The sequence below is a fragment of the Cannabis sativa genome, chromosome 7, assembly GCF_029168945.1.
Source record: "Cannabis sativa cultivar Pink pepper isolate KNU-18-1 chromosome 7, ASM2916894v1, whole genome shotgun sequence".
NCBI lineage: Eukaryota > Viridiplantae > Streptophyta > Magnoliopsida > Rosales > Cannabaceae > Cannabis > Cannabis sativa.
In genome coordinates this window covers 1571243-1591741 of record NC_083607.1, presented here as the reverse complement: position 1 = coordinate 1591741, position 20499 = coordinate 1571243, and the positions used below count along the sequence as shown (strand labels likewise).

The 20499-nt window shown below is 32.0% G+C and overlaps 3 protein-coding genes across 4 annotated transcripts; 1 reads left to right on the top strand and 2 right to left on the bottom strand.

The window, feature by feature from the left end:
* Window positions 1-1390: 1390 nt before the first annotated feature.
* LOC115697512 (protein trichome birefringence-like 31) lies at window positions 1391-4469 on the top strand. The gene is made up of 5 exons (XM_030624547.2): window positions 1391-1837; window positions 2257-2428; window positions 2559-2758; window positions 3622-3768; window positions 3869-4469. Exons 1-5 carry the CDS (start codon window positions 1467-1469, stop codon window positions 4227-4229), a joined length of 1251 nt encoding a protein of 416 aa, XP_030480407.1. The 5' UTR covers window positions 1391-1466; the 3' UTR covers window positions 4230-4469.
* LOC115697511 (uncharacterized) lies at window positions 4354-8088 on the bottom strand. Of its 2 annotated transcripts, none has more exons than XM_030624545.2 (5): window positions 7877-8088; window positions 7144-7236; window positions 5829-6876; window positions 5289-5434; window positions 4354-4770 (listed from the first exon to the last, which is right to left on the bottom strand). In XM_030624545.2, the coding sequence occupies exons 2-5, from the start codon at window positions 7216-7218 to the stop codon at window positions 4603-4605; spliced, it is 1437 nt and encodes a 478-aa protein (XP_030480405.2). In that variant the 5' UTR covers window positions 7219-7236; window positions 7877-8088; the 3' UTR covers window positions 4354-4602. The 2 variants fall into 2 exon arrangements, with proteins under 2 accessions (XP_030480405.2, XP_030480406.2); XM_030624546.2 differs by having other exon boundaries at window positions 7832-8064.
* A 9165-nt stretch (window positions 8089-17253) lies between these two features.
* LOC115697179 (UBP1-associated protein 2C) lies at window positions 17254-20350 on the bottom strand. Its single transcript, XM_030624091.2, has 2 exons — window positions 18904-20350; window positions 17254-17623 (listed from the first exon to the last, which is right to left on the bottom strand). The coding sequence occupies exon 1, from the start codon at window positions 20195-20197 to the stop codon at window positions 18905-18907; it is 1293 nt and encodes a 430-aa protein (XP_030479951.2). The 5' UTR covers window positions 20198-20350; the 3' UTR covers window positions 17254-17623; window position 18904.
* Between the last annotated feature and the right edge of the window lie 149 nt (window positions 20351-20499).

Sequence of the window (20499 nt, the reverse complement as noted above, 5' to 3'; positions counted from 1 at the left end):
AAATCACGTCCCTTCAACTTTTCAGACTATTATAAATTTCCTTAAATTATTGAAATTGTTATCTGATTTTGTTCAATTTTAATAATATATTTAACGGTTCATGTACTAAATTATCTTCAAGATAGTTATATTGAAAAAAATTGTCTACGATTAAACTCAAGTTTTTATTTTTACTATTTTGTAAAATATAAAATATATTTTATCACTTAACAAAATAAAGAGATCAATCAGTAACTATTATAAAATATAAATTCAAAATAATATTTACCCAAATTGTAATTTACATAAATGTAATAATTTCACACAACTGTGATGTTATTATATGTAATGTTTAGTAATATATTATTACTCTCAAATCTCCATAGTTCAAAATAATCTCATTAACTAAAAAAAAAAAAAAAGAGAATGATTATTTAAAAACTATAAATTAAGTTTGGTTATATTTCAAAATATTTATTATATTAATAAAAATATTAAACATTACCTTTCTCATATATTCCACCATACCAACCCAAAAAAAACACCTTTAAGGCTTTAACAACCAATTAAGAGATTTGTTTGCTTGATGACAAAGGACTAGACTAGGTAGCTAATATAAATATAATATTTATATATTCACACATTGAATAAAATAGAGTCACCATCATCAATGTTTCTAATTGTTACAAAATCATTTTCAAACTTCTATTTTATTATGAAGATAATTGTTAATGAGTAAAAAACACCACTTTGTTATATTATTACTTGTAATTAAGTATTAAATTCTACGTATATTTTAATATAAGAAAAAGAAGATTCGAACTTTAAAATTTTTTAATAACTATTATGAAAACTTGATAATCATTTGTAGAACAATCCTAAGCATGTTTAATGGGAGAGGTAACATTTATAATTGTCAAAATACACACTCATCCTAAAATATATATTTTTTTATTTTTTTCTCTCATCCACATAAGATTCGTCACCTCTTCTAAAAATTGTTCATCATGTTCTCACATCACATTAAATTAATAATTTTTTTAAGTAAAAAATAACTTTTTCTAATAAAAAAATGTCATGCGATCATTGAGCAACACTTTTCGTAAAATTAATCCTAAAAATTGAACCACATTGAGTATGTTATAAGACCACTTTAATGGCAACCTCCACAGGAAATGCTCTAACAATTCTTTGAGCAAATTATATAGATATATATATATATATTAAATGTGATTAAAAAATTTGTTAAGAATAATCAATTAAGCAAAAACAAATACTTAAATAAACCACTTGAGAATGACCAACTACTTCCAAAATTAATAGAAAGACTTACTTAAACACAATACAATTTACTTACTTGATCCCACCAACTGGTTGTTGCAACAATGCATGGTCTACTCAACTACCTTAGAACTCAAGTTAAGCTAACTAAACAAAACCCCATTTTCCCAAGAAAAAAAAAAATCAGAGAGAGAGAGAAAGAAAAAATGAAGCAAATAGTCTCTCTTGATAGAAAGATTCAATCTTTGTACCCTCTTGCATTGGCTTCTATTCTATTGTTAGGAACTACAAGGTTGATTTTTGATGGGTTAAAGAGCAACAATAGCTATGTATTCCAGAAATATGGAAGGCAAACTAGGGCACAACAACAACATGTAGTGGTTTCTCCAAAGGATCTTATTGATGAGAGTTGTAATGTTTTTGAAGGGAATTGGGTTTGGGATAATGTGTCTTATCCACTTTATGAAGAGCAAAGTTGCCCTTATCTGGTCAAACAAGTTACTTGTCAAAAGAATGGAAGGGAAGATAGTTTCTACAAGAATTGGAGGTGGAAACCTAATGGGTGTGATCTTCCAAGGTAACTAACTAACTAATAAACTCTTTCTTTCAATATTGATTGGGTTCGATTATGGTTAGGATCGTACATTATCGAGTCACCACAGAGTTTCTCATGTTTTGTTAGACTCGTTTGATGAATCGTGTTGATAAAGTATGATAGGGTAACCAATTGGGTCATTTACAAAATCAAAACCCGGGTTTTCCCTTAAAGCATCAAACATTGTGTGTGTGTTTTTCGATTGAAATGCTTTGTATTATCCATTTAGAAAAAAGGAGAGTAAAGTGGGTTTAATTAATATTGTGTTGATGGGTGCACTGGATCTCATCAAAACTTCGCAGTTAAGTGTGCTTGGAAGAGAGTAGTATTAAGATGGGTGACCTCCTAAGAAGTCCTCGTGTTACACCTAAAAAGAAATTAATATTCTGTTGATTTTTCAGGTTTGATGCATTAAAACTACTACAAATTTTGAGAGGAAAACGTTTGATGTTTATAGGAGACTCTGTACAAAGAGGCCAATTTGAATCATTGGTTTGTATGGTTCAATCTATTATACCTAAAGACAAAAGATCCCTAGAAAGAATCCCTCCAAGAAAGATTTTCAAAATCAAGGTACCTCAACAATAGAATAGATGAAATGTAATCACTCCTTTGACAAACCATTTCGGCCCGAGATGAGCTTGTTCTCGGGTCAAAATAGCACTACTATATTGAATATTTCATTATCGAAACAAACTTTCAGGAATACGATGCTTCGATCGAGTACTACTGGGCACCATTTATAGTGGAATCAATATCAGATCATGCAACAAAGCACACTGTAATGAAAAGGCTGGTGAAGCTTGACTCAATAGCTAAGCATGGTAAACATTGGGAAGGTGTTGATTATTTGGTGTTTGAGAGCTATGTATGGTGGAGATACAAGCCTACTATCAATGCAACGTAAATTACCCTTATCTCTATACTAGCACTAATATAATATTCTACACTATATTTTCTGAAAAAACTATGCTAAACTCACTACTTAGTACTTACTTACAATGAACAGTGTTTTGTTAGAGTTTTAGTTACCATAAAACATTACACACCAAAGAGCATAATGAATCAATGGCTACTCTTTCAATTTTGAAGCTCATAGAATTTTGTTTATGTATTACTACATTACATGTAGAATCCACTAAAAGCTTGTTGATCCGAAAAAGAGCCCTATTCGGAGGAGGTGACTTTTTCTCATCGGGGTAAAAGACCCCGTTTGGCAAATCGTTTTGCTTATATTTTGTTTTCTTTTTGAGAAGCTAAGAATCCCAACTTCTAAAAAAAGATTATAAGAATTTTACCAAACGGAGCCAAAGTGTCATCTATTCCGAGATGAACTCGTCCTTAAGCCAAATAACAAACGGAGCCATATAACACGTCATCTATTATTATTAGAGATATGTTTTGAGTTTGTATCAGACATACACTTAATGATTCTTTTTTAGCGGTACAAGTATTCAATGTCAGTATATTGTAATTTTCGTCGGTTGGATTTCGTTAACATCTTAAACAAGAAACATGTAAGACACACCTAAATTATTAGGTCTAGACGGAAATTGGAGTCTAAAATGAGGAAGTCTGACTACAAATTTAAGACACTAACAGAGTCTGTAATGACGAAGTTAGACGAAAATTACAGTTTACTAATATTGAGTACTTATACCGTTAAAAATAAACTCAAAACTTTAGGTACTTGTGTCAAAGTGTCCCTTAATGTTATTTATTAGTCAAACATTATGAATGATTTTTTTTCTTTTCTTGGGGTATAGATATGGGAATCCAGATGATGTACAGGAATATAATGTGAGTACAGCATATAGATTGGCTTTAAATACATGGGCAAATTGGATAGACTCCACAATCAATCCCCAAACTCAGAAGGTCTTCTTCATGAGTATGTCTCCTACACATTTATGGTAAGTTTAATCTATTCCAATATAAGATTAAGCCTCTGACTAATCCTAAGCTAAACCCAATAAAAAGAAATCCTTTTTATTTCATTTTATTTTTCTATAGGAGCTGGGAATGGAAAGGAGGGAGCAACGAAAACTGTTTTAACGAAACATACCCGATACAAGACTCACCATCCTACTGGGGTAGTGGTTCAAGCCTTGAAATCATGGATATTATTCATGACACTTTATCAGGGCTGAAAACTAATGTAAAATTTCTAAACATAACAAGATTATCAGAGTTCAGAAAAGATGCTCACACTACAATATATGGCGAACGCAAAGGCAAGCTCTTGACAAAGGAACAGAGAGCTGATCCCAAAAACTTTGCTGATTGCATCCACTGGTGTTTGCCTGGTGTTCCTGACACATGGAATGAAATTTTGTATGCATATTTGTTAAAGAGTCATCAAAATATTTCATAATATAAAAATGACTCTTTTCCGAAATTTTCTTACTATGAAGAAGAAGATGATCAGTACCTGCAAGAGTAAGAAGAGAAGAAAAGAGAGAACAAACAAACAAACAATCACCACAAAAGAATACGAATTTTTTGTTATTTTTTCCATTTCTCATTTATTTTTCTTGATTCAAAAAAGGTTCAAGAGTAATTTTGTACCACATTTGCTGCATAACTACCTCATTTCATGGGGTTCTAATCAAAAGAGAGTGCCTCAACCATAATAAATGACTATACCGGCGATTTATATAAGAGTAGAAAAAATCGATGAAACTAAGTCCCGTTACACCCTTTTTTTTGCCGTTATTTACAGATACCAGACCCTTTTCTTTTATTATTTACAGTAGCTCCCATTCTGAATCACGTGTGTGACGAGTTTGTTGATTGTGTGAATCAGACGATGAATCTTGGCTGGAATTGATATCGGCGTCCCCAAACCATATTGCTAGCTGTTCATACTCCTTTGCCAGCCTCTTCTTCGAAGCAAAAATGTTTTGTATCTTTTTCTAATTAGAGAAGAGAAAATGAAAAAGAAAAAGTTTAGTTTGTCTGATCATCTTGCTGAAAAGACATATAAGACTTCAGACACACATGGCCTAACAACAACATCGAAATCTTTATAGAGAAAATGAATGTTCAATTTAAGACGAAAGCAAGACATGTAAAATCAAGTGAAGCCTAATGCTCGGGCAATCGAATCAAAATTGTCTACATCTCATAGTAAATTTGAATCCACTTATTATTAAAGCATCATAAACCAATGTCAGACCATGATGAACTGATAAATATGGCAGAAAACTAACATGGAAGATGACTATAAGAAGGAAGCATCGGATTTTTTCTAGACCGTATAAGCTTGTTCTAATAACGCAATAATCTAGAGCTCTTCAGCGCTAAAGTCGTAAAGGCTAGTACAAAAAAATAATTACCATCTTTTAATAGACATATTTCCATTGAGTGAAATCTTCATTCAATCAAATAAATTATACATTTGTAAGAAAAAAAGACTGGCAAAGAGAAGTACCTTGTATGACCCAAGCTTTCGAGCTCTACGAGATATGGCACGAAGAGTGCTATCATCTACAAGGACACAACTCTCTGAAAGCTTCATCTCATCGCATAAGTCGATATTTTCCATGCAAGAGTCAGAAACATCAGCATTGGAGACATCTGAATATTGTTTAAAATCGTAGCTAGATGAGCAACAGGGTAACATAGGTAAAAAAAAACGCAAAGCAATCATTTCGAGGAATTTGTAAATGTGTCGTTATAGTTCCTATCAATTCCCATTCTAGCCATAAGCATCACATAAGATAGCACATTATTAAGTCAAGATGTGTAAATTCAGATTAGATATGGATGAAAGATTTTTGCAATGTATTATATTGTACTCAAATTTTTTAATCGATTTACGAGATACAACATACATGCCTACAGGAAACCTATCCAGAAGAACTCGAACAAATCCAATCTCACTTTTTCTATAAATTCCTTTCCCTATCCAATTGTTAAAACTATAAGAAAAAGAGTATTACTATTTGTACATAAGAATTTAAGAACAAACCAGTTGATTCCAATGGCAAAAGAGTACAGGAGGGAATAAGTTGCTTCCTTAGCTCTTCTTCATTAATCGACACAGCTGAGGCTGGTGTAGAAGAAAGGAACCCGCTTAAGACATCAGATGAATACGTAGGAAGACTAGTAGAGTTACTTACACTGGAGTTGGTCGAAGTATCGAAATAACACTCTGCATCATCAACAATGATATCATACAAAGCTTCTGAACATTGTTCATTCTCTAGACTGTTTTGAACTGTGGTTGGCAGAGCAACATTCACCGAAAACATACATTCATTTTCATAATTAGCTTTAGTCAGTCCATCAACATATGATGCTTTAGAGGATTCGTTCACATCAGGAGAAGTTAGCTCCGATTCTCCATCCACAGACTCCTTCATGAAATTTACATCATCAATATGTATTGACTTTGCATTTCCGAAGTAATCTAGAGAAAGATGTTCCACAGACAAATAAACATGATCAAGCTGCTGCTTCTCAACATAGTCCATTTCATTATTGGTTTCAATGGATTCATCAATTAAGGATGTTTCAATAGATTCTGCCACACTAGGAAAATTCAGCTCGGAATCATCTGTAGACTCTTTTATAGCATTTTCGTCAATGATGAAGTCCAAGTTTCTATTTGTCAAAGCCAGTACTAATCCAGAGCCTGAATTCTCTACAGTTTCAAATCGATCAGAATTATCACGACTATTTCTAAGTGATGATTCTTCGAAGTGTTCTTCATTCCATTTTGCTAATTCAGATAATGAATCTTCATGGGCATCTGTAGACTTCTCATGATCAATTTCATCAATCACCACTGGTGATTTTTCAACAAGAAGATTTGGAAAAAAATTCTCGATACTAATCGCTGAGTTATTCTCTGTAAAGGTACCGGTGGCAGCACCTTCTTCTGGAACCAGTTCTTCAGCTTCACAATTTACAGAATCCGCTGAAGGAGGAAGAAAATCTTGGACAACATCAGAACATAGTTTTTTCAAGGTTCCACCTACATTATTCACATGGTTTTCGACATATTTAAATGTACCCTGCAACAAGTAAAAAAGAGATTCACTAAGATGATGAAAGAACTTGCAAACTACAGTCAAAATCTACAACCCCGCGAGTTCAATGAAGATTAGATTAGACCGAAACTACGTGAAAAAACATACTCAAAAGTTTAACACTAACATTGTAAAGATATAGTTCGATAGAAATGACCCAAAACACAACCCCATGAAAACAAAGAAAGAAAAAATAATGTAATGTCATAAAATTTAAAACACACTAGAAGCAAGTGATAACAGAAATATCACCTGAAGCATTATATCATTAACCTCTGGAATGATTCCTTCAAACCAGTTCATACCGTTACTTGTTGAATCCTTCATGAGTTAAAAAAAGTTCACCTTCATCCATTCAAATGAAATTTTGTGAAAATCATTTCAGTAAGAAAAGGAAAGAGTGAAGTAATAATCAAAAGCAACTGAAAAAAGGAAGTAAGTATCTAAATTTCCCAATTATAGAAAGTGAAAATAAATAAGAATTTCATAAATAGGTTTGCAAAATTTAAATAAAATTCCCCAAAAGTACTAAAATCAAATAATAGTTCCAAAGGTTGTTAAAGGCTTAGAATCAAACTAAAAACACATCAAATAAAACCATACTAATCATTACAATTACTTCTATAAATACACAACCCAATATTGTATATAATTTAAGTTTTCTCATAAAAACATAATAATCTTCTTCAACACCCTTTTGAAAAAGGTATAATCTTTTCTAGTAATCGATTCTCTAAAGCACTTAAAAACCAATCAATACACAGCTTAGCTTGGTACTTAAGCTTTAAGATTAACATAAGAACATAATAATAAAAGCATAAGCATATATATATGTATATATATATCATCATATTGAGACATAAAGCAAATAAAATTTATCGAAATTGTATTGAAAAAATGAATAAAAACGAGTAATTGAAGAACACAGAACTGATCATACCTTGTGAATTAAAAAAAAAAAGGTATGAAAGAAGTGATGGGTTACCGGAATATGAAATTGGCGGTGAGTTGGGTGGAAGCGTCGGCTGAGGAGCCGGCGCGCCACACGGTGGTTGGGATTGGTGAATCGATGAGGTTGGGAGTTCTTGGTTGGTTGAATTTGAAAAACATAATCAAAGGGTTTTGGGATTTGTGGCAAACAATTTCAGGGTTTAGTTTAATAGCAATATCACAATTATATTATTTATGACTTTTTCCACCACATACTTAAATTTTAATTTTTTTTACCCTTTTATTGTGAAGTAGAATTTTTATCAAAAATATTATGTAAATTTTGCATTGTGTTAAGTTTTTATGGTTGTTTTACTATTATTTTAATTGTTTTGTTTTGATATTTTACAGTTCTTTTATAAAAAGATAGTACTTTTACAACAAATTCTGTATGACAGTAAAATTATAAATTTTTACCTAAAATTTAGTATTTTTGTGAAAATTCCTATTATTATTAGGCTAATTTCAATTTTTGCCTGTTAAAAATTTTCTTTAAATTATTGAGATTGTTCGATTTCAAGACTTTTGCCTAATTTTACTATAGAAGGTTTGACGTGAATGCAAATTTTGGGAGCACAATTTGTTACATGTTAAAGTTCAGAAGGCATGATTTGATATATATCAAAGTTTAGAGGTATAATTTAATAGAGAATTTTGCGGTAAAACTCTCATAAATGCCTAGTTTATTGCAATTAACTCCTAATTCTAATATTTTGGTAGTAAAGCCCCCAAAACTCGTGTTCTGTTAGCAGTTTAATATTTCCATCTATTTTTTAGTGTTAAGTGTCATGTTAGAATGTCCACGTGTACACATAGCACAATTTTATTGGTCCACATAAATAATTATTTAAAACATTAAATAAATTAAAAATAATTTGAAATTAGGAAAAAAAAATTGAAATAAATAATATATAAAACATAATTAAATTGAAACCTAAAATTATCGCACAACCGCATCTCCCACCCTCTCCCTCTGTTCATTATCGCACAGCCACCCATCCATTCTCTGACCACCCCAAGCCAAACCACCATCTGAATAATCCCCACGACCCAAAAACCCATCCATGACCAAAATGGAAGCCAAACCACCATTTGAATAATCCCCACAACCCAAAAACCCCAACCCGATTCCTTTCTCTCTCTCGTTTTTCTTTCTTTCTTTCTCTCTTTGCGTTTAGCTCGACCCAACGCCGAAGGGTTGTCTCCGTCCATCCACGGCCAAAATAGAAGCCACGAATGGCTTCCTGAGCCATCCGATGATAGAAGAAGCCCCAAGTCGAGAGGGAGGTCATTTTTAGATTTTTGCCAAGTTTTCCAGCAAGGAGAAGGAGCGGTGGAGGCGTTGCACGAGAAGGCTTCAGATTTGGGGTTGGATGAACGTGTTCAAATTTGGGGTTCTCAAATCTTTTTTTTTCTTTTGTGTTTTGTTTCTTTTTGTGTGTATGTGTGGTTTAGGTGTAAAAAAAAGGGTACGGTAGTGGTGGTTGGTGGTGGTTGTGGATGGTACGGTGGTTGGTAGGTAATAGTAGTTTCAGTAGATTGGTGGTGGTGGATGTCGATCATATGAAGAAGATGAAGAATAAGAAAAATAAAAATAATGAAGAAAAAAAATTGTTGGAATGACAAAATTAAATTATTTTACTTTTAATTTTTAAAATATATTTTTTTTATTTTAAATATTTATTTACGTGAGTCAGTTAAATTGTGCCACGTGTACACTGTGTACACGTAGATATTCTAACATAGCACTTAACATCCAAAAATGAATGGAAATGTTAAACTGCTAACATAATACGAGTTTTGGGGATTTTACCACTAAAATTTTAAAATTAGAGATTAGTTACAATAAACTAAGCACTTGTTGAAGTTATGCCACAAATTACTCAATTCAATATATGGACAATCGCCACATTAGCAAAATTGAATGAAATTAGATAAAAGTATTTAAATCTAACAATTTTAATAGTTTAGAAAAAAATTTAATGACTTAAAAAGTTCAGAGACATGATGTGGTATATATCAAAAATCTTAATTAGTCTTATTATTATTATTAAATAATTACCATGTTTGTAAACTACCGAATTGTGCCACCTATGATATGCTAATTGTTAATAATAACCCTCAAATAATTGCACTTACAATAATGTGGTCCTAAAATTAGTGATGTGGTAATGTAAATTTGGAAGATAAAATAGTAGGAAAATTATTATAGAGAAAATCACACTTTTACTATAGTTTCTTTCCCATGGTGGTCAGAGTGACTGAGACAATGGGTATGGCTTAAAAGTTTAAAAGTTGAGAATGGGAAAGAAAGTACTGCTAAATCAAAGAATAAATGCTCCCAAAGAATTAGAGTCGAATATCATCCAACACTAGATCCAAAAAGATAATAAAAGAGACATTGTTTTGAATTTTCAACACAACACTCAAACAATCAAATTCAATAATGATATTGCCATACCCAAAAGAAAGATATTGGGACAAAGCCTTTCTAATAGCCAACGCTTCAGCCACCTCAAGCACAAAACAACCATCCAAATGTCAGCTCGCCGAAGCACGAATAACACCCGAAACATCTTTAATAACCATACTCAAGCCACTACAAAAACTCGAAGAGTTTATAGTCTCACCAGTGTTAACTTTGAGCCTTCCAATAAGGGGCAGTCCATTTGGGAGTTGTCTTAGAAAGGTGTCGTAATGGAGGTGACCCGGAAGGATCAATCATTGTCAGCGGGATAAGATGGGTAACAGTCTTCAGTCCCTACCCATTGTGAAATGTCCCCAAAAGATTATGAGCCTAATGAACAGCTATAGTTGGAGACAAAATAACATCATTATGGACCTTTTTATAGCGCTAGAACCAGAACCTCCACAAGATCACCATAAGTAATTCAATGATATCTTTTGGAAGTGGATTAATAAAACGATGAATAAAGTCAAGAAAATCCACACAATGAACACCAGGATCTCCCAAGGAAAAACTCACATAATTTCTTACACTAAAGCAGAGAGTTGCAGGCCCAAAGTGCGTGAAGAGTAGTTTCATCTTCCAACCCGCACAAAGGACATAACCCATTAGATAAGAGACCATGTCGAGCCAAATTGATTTGTGTAGGACAATTATGGAAAACTTGCCAAGCAAAAAAGTCTAACCTTTAGGGGGAGATTAAGAGACCAAATTTTCTTCCACCATCCTAACAAACCTCCAAAAGGAGGAGCACGAAGCACAACCAAGTTGCGAAGAGTAAGCTAATAACCACTCTTAACATAAAACCACCTACACTTCTCATAATTCTAAATAATCTTATCCGGCGCATCGAAAGAAGACTATGGAATACAAAGAATAGCCTCAACTTCATTAGCCAAGAAACCGAAACGAATCAAGTCTTTATTCCACCCTCCTGAAACATCCCTCAACAAAGAGACCTTGCTTGACTCATCAAACTGACAAGGGCTTGTCAAAACAAAGGGCGACACAGAGGGAATCCAATTATCAGTGTAAATAGCAATGTCATTTCCATCCCCAACACGACATATCACTCATGAATCAAAAAGCTCCTCACCCCATAAGATATTCTTCCACACAAAGAATCCTCACTTAGATTTCGTAATTTCGGCAAAGAGCCTATTTCAAAAGTATAAACCTTTTAACACAGGGCTAGCCAAGGAGTCGAGAACACTGTAAATATGACAATTGTTTAGCAACCACAGTCGAGAACATTCACATATCACGAAAACCCATCCCACCATCCCTCTTATGCATACACAGTTTATCCTAATTACAATAATGCATCTTTTTTTTTTTAACATCATTACCTCCCCACAAAAACGAAGACACATACGATGAATATTTTTGATAAAAGCTTTCGGAAGCTTAAAGAGGTTCATTGTATAGGTAAGAATGGATTGGATGGTTGCCTTGATAAGAACCTCACAACCAGTCATGGAGAACAATTTCAATTTCCATCCATTGAGTTTTTTCTAAACTCTATCCTGAATGACGTCAAAAACAAACCCATCTTACTTTGTCCCACAAAATAAAGGAGATTCAAATAACTCTCGTGACAATCAACCCCCTTTACTTCGAAAACGTCCACCATATTGCTATTTTTTAACCTCAATTTTTTTATATGTCATTAACTTCTCACCATATCATTTATATCTATTCTATTTTTTAATTTATTATATTTATTTTAAATGGCAAAAAAAAAAAAAAACATAAAAGTCTTTCGTTGGTGGAGTTGATACTTTGGCCATTTGTAATACTCTTAACTATTTTTGGATTTAAACATTGTAATAGGGTCTCCAATATCATATTGACTCTATTTCAGGCAGTTGCACAATGAAAATTTTATTATTTTCAATAAAACAAAGAAAAAAAAATCAACCATATGTTAGGTTTATAATACAGTACCCTAGTGTTTTTTGGGGACCACTACCTATTTATAGAGTCATCTTAGAATAACTCTTGGGTATCTATAATTTGGCCCCTCAACAAATTATAAATTAACTTATGGTATCTACACATTAATTCTATGACACTTTAATACCCTTTTGATACCCATAACATAATTGGTCACTTAATTTTGTATCACACTTTATAATAGCATACACATTATACATATGTGCCCACATAGAATTTTAATCCAACACCATATATTTATATAAAAATATTTACAAATTACTATATGGTTTTAGTAGAACATTTATCAAAAAAGGTAACAAGCTGGTCAAGTAAAAAGAATCAAATTAAATAAAGTTCTACAAGATAAGAAAGTAAAAATATTTTACATTAAAAATAACTACTAATACTCGAAACAATCATATTATATTCAATTGTAATGTATGATAAAGACAAAATTAGTCTTTAATACCCTATATATAGTTTTCACTACTTATAATAAATAATTTAAAATAGTTACAAAAGTAAAAATATAGATAAGAGTCAAAAAAAGACTCATTCAGTGTGTAAAAATATAGTTAATACTCAAAAATTTAACTCATGATAGTAATTTAGCTCATGAGTGTTTGTTTAGCTAAATGTTTTTTTTTTTATTATTTTTTGTAAGGAGTTTAGCAAATGTAGTTATAATATTTTATAATTTTTATCGTGTTTTATATTGATTTTTTAATATAAAATTATATATAGTATATAATGTATAATAATATTTTATTATTTGTGCATTATAAATATATTAGTTAAATAATGGAAATGATAGTATAAAAAATTTGATGAATGATGTAAGGTAAATATGTTAGGTGAAGCCAATAAAGTTAGCGTAGTGTGAAGAAAAATAAGAAAAAAAGTCATTGCTTCGAACCTAAGAACATAAGCTATTAGTAAATTGTAATACCATTATGCTACAATTAAAAGAAATAAAAATATAAAATAATAATAATAATAATAATAATAATAATAATAATAATAATAATAATAAGAGATTTTAATGGAATATTTTAAAAAATAAAATAACTGATGAAAATGTTTTAGAAACATTGTAATAAAAAAATTATATTAATTTAATTTTTAATTAATTACAACATATGTTTCTAAATAAAAGTGATATTTATAAACATAATATAAGCTTGTGCTTGAGTCTTAATCATTGAATCCAATATTTTTATTCTTATTTTTTTTTTTACTTTATATTACATATCAATTTTTAACATGTAAAAAAAAACACACCCTCTTCAATTACAAAAAAAAAAAAAGCGTCGCTCCCCTCAACTTAAATCTTAGGTCTGCCACTGCATATATAACTCTACTACACGTAGCTTCAATATACCATTAAAATTAATAAGTTTTACGATACTCTTTAAAATTTAAATTGCAATGTACTAGTTTCTAATTTATTTTATTTACAATTAAATAGAAGGAAAATTTTTCCAATAATTTCATTCTCTACCTCAATAGTTACATTTTTACAACTTGCAATTTATCTAATTATATATAAAAAGTCACATACTCAAATTATATTTCTATTTCATGTGGTATTAATGTACTCATTATCATTTTCAATTGATGGACATATTTGATAATTCATTTATTTATATATTATTATTATTTGTTTTTAAGTGAAAAAAATAATCCCATACTAACCTAGTTAATCGATACAAGAACCATTGTAAGAACTACTAAGCTTTCAATCAATGACAGACCCAGAATTTGTATATTGTGGAGGCTTATTTGTCATTAAAAAATATTATACTTATATTATAATCTCTCTCACTAGATTTATTTAATTTTGTGGGAATTTTTTCTATTATTTTGATCTATAATTATCAAATTAAAAAAATTACATTTAATTTTTTTAAAAAATAATATTTTTGTTAGTGGGAACTATAGCTGTGTCCCTATTCTCAACCGAAAAAGTAGTATCCACCTGTTGTTAGTACATAATGTCAAGATCAATGTTGATGCAGTGAAAACCTTTAGTAAAGACAAGTGCAGCACGACAACATTTGCGTGGAACATGATCTTTTCTCGATAAGCATCTTGATAGTATCACGACTGAGTTATTGGTCTTCGAAGAAGGCTCTTCGAGTCTGATTGTGCTGTTGCAATTTCTCTTCTCTTTTCCTCCAATCCAATGACTACTATGGTAACCTTGATGCCATTCTTTGGTCTATCAAGAACAGCATTCCTCTCTACATCTTTGCTGGTTTCAGCCTCATCTTTAGAGAATCTAACATAGTTACTCATTTGGTATACTCTTATGCTAGTGCTGCCTTAGTTAAAGACTTGTCATTTCCTTTGTAAATTTTCTCCCTCTTGTGGGTAATCCATTTTCATTAAAAGAATAAAGAATTAACAAATCTTCAATGGAAATGATATAAAGATAGAATGGTATATTTTTTAAGAAAAATTACAAACTTCAATAGTATGGTAAAAAGTGTCAAATTTGAAAAATCATATTAAATTTAACACAAAATATATTATAACTCAAATTAAACATAATAAATTCATATTTTCTTAGTTACTCTTACACCTAAAAATATGTTTGTTAATTAATTAGAAGTTCTTACCTTTTTATATTTTAAAAAAATAACATAGCATTCTTTTAACTTTCTAAATTGTTTGGCACATTTACTAGACCATTAAAACAAAATAGCTCATGTTAAGAACATGCTGGTGTGATTTAATTTATAAAAAAAAAATAACACAATAATGCTTACTCTGTTAGTATGTTTATTTAAATACAAAATCAATAGTAGTTATAATTTTTGGCTCCAATATAATATCAAAGGTAAATAGCGGCATAAGTACCCAAAAATTTATGATTTGTAAGCAGCATAAACCTCATGTTTATTTTTAGCAACATAAATACCCAATGTTTGTAAAACTGTAATTTTCTTCTAATTTCGTCAGTACTATATTGAATTTATTAAAAGAATATTTGAAAGTAACTGATACTACATATTTTCATCTAGACTCAATGATCAAAAATTTAACTCTTATATTTGGGTACTTATGCCGCTAAATATTTGGTTTATAGCACTTACAAATATAAAACTTTAGGTACTTATACTACTACTATTTACCGTAATAACAATAATAAAAACATTGATATACATATAATATTTTAAGATTTATTTGGTAAGCATCTAATATTATGTTTTATATAGACATATATTTTCAATAAACTCAACTCCAACACCGAGTCAAGTCTAGGTCCAAATTTATGTTTGAGATTGGAATTGACTTAGATCTTTCATAAATTTTATAATACAAATTAATATAAATTATTTGTTATGTATTAAATATTACAACTTACATTATATTAAAATAATACAATTTTTATATAACCCTTATACGACGTACCAAACGAGCACTTATACGGCAAACCAACAACCCCTAATGAAAATCATACAACATATAACAAATCTAATACAAATAATAATATAAACTAGTCAGTCTCAGTCCCCCCAACACATTTCACTTTCACTTTCTCATCTAAAATATTTCAACTCATTTCATAATATTCCCACCAAAATCCCAAATACCATTCACATTACCAATAGCTACTCTCAAATTACACATTCAGCTTAATCTGTAATTAATCTCAACCGATAAAATCAAATACATTATATTTATATATATAGCACCATAAAAGACTAATTAAAAATTGTAATGACCAATTTGGGAGGTGGGTGTTTAAAATTAATAATAGTTAATTTCTCCAACAAAGTAATCAAACACATATGCAATGCAGTAACAACAAAAGCAACCAAAATAAACTTATCAATTTCTAATCTATTATGTAAAAAAAACTATGAACTCAAAATCACCAACCATTTTCCATTTATGAACTCAAAAATTTATGGCAACAAATTCAACAATTAGATGAAGAAACTCAATTTTGGAATACAAATTTACTACAACATTGCAAGTATTAATAATAGGCTTCATCAAATAGCTCAATCATTTTATGTTTGTTTTTTAACCTACAAAGGAAATAAGTAGAAAGTGGGTGGATCGAATCAGTCAATGGTAAGCAAGAAGCATCGGTGTAAACGAAAATTAAAACACTTAGTAAGCATTATGCGCTCATAATTGCCAAGAGTTAAATGTAGAAAAACTGTTATGAAGCCATTTTGAACCACAGAAAGGAAGCATAACGTAACCACTCTCGAGAATCACCAAAGACCATGCATATGCCATCAACCAAAAGCCACCCTTTAAGTCGATGCAACAAAATCTCAATATAAAAGATCAAACAAATTTACACATCAGAGTGAGAATACGGGGATGGGGCTTGCATGAACAAGAGCAATTGTCACAAAGCAAAAACTATCATGGCTTTCGAAGTCTATGCTACCTAAAGGTTTCATAGCATCTCATCAGTTCATTACAATGCCAAAAGTAGAAAATGATTTAAGAAATGTGACACATGACAATTCTTTCAACCCATCCTCAAACTGGATGGATACAAAATGTATTGGAGTTCACAACCAAATTGCATGCTTCAAATTAAACCCAAATGTCACTAAATCATATAGAAGAGCACTAACTCAGCAACTAAATCATATATATATATTGTTATTCAATCATTGCTAAATCACTTGCACAATCAAGATATCCAAGGTCACCATCACGACAGAACAGCGCTCCCAAGCTACCATTTTCCATCAAGCTGTCAATTATATTAATTTTGAAGTCCAATGCAAGATTCGACAGAGTAACTAAAATATCCAGCATAGATACTCAACGTGTTTGAAATTGGTATGGGATAAAGCAAATGCTCAAAAAGAAAAGCCAGCCCACAATGAAATATATATTATATATACTTACACTAGTATTTTCTTCTAAATTTTATTCACTTATAGGTTTGAAGACATTGAAAGATGTAACTATAAAACTGCAATCATTAATTTCACTACAAATAACTCAATAGTTTTATTGAAGGCCACAACATATCATTGTTTAGAAAGAGGAAAAAATAAGTATGCACAGGGAAAAACAAGACATTCATCGAAAAAAGATTAAATATTATCAGAACTTGTATTTCTAAACTATGTTATTATTAAAAATGCCTGATGGCACACATAGATTCCAAAAGTACATAAACAAAACTTCGGTAATTTTTTCTACTACACTCAGAGATGAACCACACACTAAAGGTGCGGAAGAAAGGGAAGTAAGCTTTAAAACCATAGATCATACAATCATCAAACCAGAGAACATAGTCTGCAATCACCAGAACCATAAAAAGCATCTGCGGCCCAACAAGCGGTTACAAACCTGAATTAAACATCCATCAAAAACTCAATTTATCATTCCATAGAATCTTAAAACAGACTAACAACACTCTCATGCAAAAGGATACCAATGCAACATTCACACTCAAATCAAAAAGCGAGGCATGAAAAAAATAAAATCAGCACACCTCAACTCAAACAACTCTCCCAAGATTATGTAAAAATTAATAGATAACATTTATACGTACTGATCAATATTCATGGAAGCACCAAGGCATGAAAATAGAAATCAGCACACAAACAACAGCAACAGAATACATCATATGAAGTGGAGAAAAACAGAGAGAAAGGAAACACACAACAGCACAACAGATAATCAATATCATGAATCATAATCTAGATAAAAGTACTCATAAACAATCCTTGAGCATAGAACTTGGTAAAACAAAAACAGCAAACATGGGGAACTATATAAGCAATGCAAATGAATAAATAACCAACAACTTCCATTTAATAGTATTTATTTACACCTGCAGAAAAAAAAAATTGTACCTCAACAGAGATTTTCAAAACACTGAAAACCAAACAACAATAACACACAATTTTGTTGAGATAACAATAAGCATCAAAGAGAAGAGAGTGCAAACACATAATCATTGGTAGGTAGCTAGCTTCGCCTCCATCATTCTTCTATTCAAAATAAGTGATAGAAAAGCAAGATTACAGTGTCATATCAGGATTAAAAAAAATAACAAAAGCCAAGGAGAACACGAGATTTTCTTGAGAAACAATTGATTGAGAATACAAAGAAACCAAAGAACACTCAGACATAATAATACAACCGAGCAAAATGCCATTTTTATGTCTTTCTTATCATTCCTTCATACACACTAAATAAAAAAATAAAAGGGCTAACCACATTTGGATAAGAAAAGCAGCTGTGATTGCATAGAGCCAACTTAAGAGACTAGAACCCCCAAAATCAAGTAATGAAAAATAAATAACATATCAAACCAAACTTGATCAATTATAACATATCCATAGAACAAGACAGTGCATAAAGTTGAGCATCCATATATACAACACATACTAGTACATCATTAATAAACAAAGAGTAACATACATTAAATAAAATCCAAATCACATGTAAGAATATAAACTACCAATAGAGTAGTCAACCACAAAATGCAAAACTTTCAATCACCCAGAATGCAAAAACATGTGAAAGCCACATAGAACTAAACCATATTAAAATAAACAAAATCAAAAAGACAAGCAACTAAATAAGTAAGCCACACAGAGCAAATTAAACCGTAACAATACCTTAATAATAAGGCGGTGGTGGGTACATTCCTCCTGGAGGACCCCTTGGCAAAGGAGAAGTTCCCGATTGGTGATGGTGTTGACCTGGATAAGCAGAAGAAGATGATAACCCATAATGACCACTCTCTGGATACCCACCGGAAGGCCCTCCACCTGAATTAGGAGGTAATCTATACATAGACGAAGCACCACCACCAACACCACCTGGACCACCTCCTAATCCACCATAACCGGCAGAACCAGGTCCTCCACCATAACCACTAAAAGGGCCACCATATCCACCCCCAGAACCACCCAAAGACGACGCCGCTTGATTACCCACTGCAGACATTCCCACTGGATTATTATGATGATGATGACTCATAGAAGGAGGACCAGAAAAGCCAGCGTAAGATCCCATTCCTCCTGGCCCAGAAAATTGACCACCACCAGGTTGATGAGCCGAAGCATTCCCTGAATGTCCACCACCACCACCACCCCCCATCGAAGACTGATTCCCATCTGAACCAGACCCACCACCACCACCACCACCACCTTGCTTCCCTTTCTTCCCATCAATAGCCAATTTACAATTAAGCTGTCTTCCTTCAATAGTCTTAACCGGATCCACTAACGCCGCCTGAGCTCCCTCCGGAGTCTTGTAAACAAACAAAGCATAACCTCTACACTTACCAGTCTGCTTATCAAACCCTAACGGACCTTCCTCAATCTCACCATACAAAGCAAAATGAGCTAAAAGCTTATCCGAAGCCATTTCATAAGGCACATTAGCTACGTAAATCTTCCTAAGCGAAACATCAGCAACAGAAACAGGCGCAGTGGTGTTCGTACCTGAATTACCAGCCGCCGCTAGCTGAGTCACCGTCATACGTCCATCAATCTTCTTACTAGGTTCTTTAAGAGCAAGAAAAGCGCCATCAACGTGCCTAAAAGTAACGAATCCATATCCTTTACTCTTTCCAGTGGTTTTATCGAGAATAACAACAGCTTCTTCTAACTCACCGTAAGCGGAGAAGAGAGAACGAAGGCCATCGGTTGTGGTGTCCCAACCAAGACCTCTAATAAAAAGCTTGCGCTGAGAAGTATCGGAATCGGCGATCGAACGAACTGATTCAAGAACATCGGGGTGGCGAATCATTGCTTCTTGGAGAATATCGAGGAGTTGGTCGGGAGTGAATCGGTCGATGATTTTGCGAGCGTCGTGAGGGGAGAGTTTTGAATTGGAGGAGGAGTCGTGTACTTCGCCTGATACGACGCCGTTCTCCTCTATCTTGCGTTTCTTCGAGAGGTCCATTGAAGAAGGAGAAGAAGAAAGACGCAACTGGTAAACCCTAACCCTAACCCTAACCCTAGATTGTGATTTATTTGGTGGAGAAGAAAAGAGGGAAAGATTTTGTGATTTTGGTTTTAAGAGGGAAAAAGGAAAGCTGTAAATAGTTGAGTGAAGTGAAGTGAAGTGAAGTGAATGAATGGTGAGATGATATATTGGGATTTTGATCGGACACGTGGACGGTCAGATTTTGTTGGACCAAATTTATTCATTTATTTTTTTTATTAGTTTTATTTTTTTTAATGAAGAAATTTTATATTATTATT

Excerpts from the sequence above, each read along its gene's own strand:
- LOC115697179 (XM_030624091.2), bottom strand. The coding sequence starts at position 20,197 with ATGGACCTCTCGAAGAAACGCAAGATAGAGGAGAACGGCGTCGTATCA.
- LOC115697512 (XM_030624547.2), top strand. The coding sequence starts at position 1,467 with ATGAAGCAAATAGTCTCTCTTGATAGAAAGATTCAATCTTTGTACCCT. Across the intron at positions 2,759-3,621 it reads AAGCCTACTATCAATGCAAC|ATATGGGAATCCAGATGATG; the intron begins GTAAATTACCCT and ends CTTGGGGTATAG. Across the intron at positions 3,769-3,868 it reads ATGTCTCCTACACATTTATG|GAGCTGGGAATGGAAAGGAG; the intron begins GTAAGTTTAATC and ends ATTTTTCTATAG.
- LOC115697511 (XM_030624545.2), bottom strand. The coding sequence starts at position 7,218 with ATGAAGGATTCAACAAGTAACGGTATGAACTGGTTTGAAGGAATCATT. Across the intron at positions 6,877-7,143 it reads TTAATGATATAATGCTTCAG|GGTACATTTAAATATGTCGA; the intron begins GTGATATTTCTG and ends TACTTGTTGCAG. Across the intron at positions 4,771-5,288 it reads GAAAGCTTGGGTCATACAAG|AAAAAGATACAAAACATTTT; the intron begins GTACTTCTCTTT and ends TTCTCTAATTAG.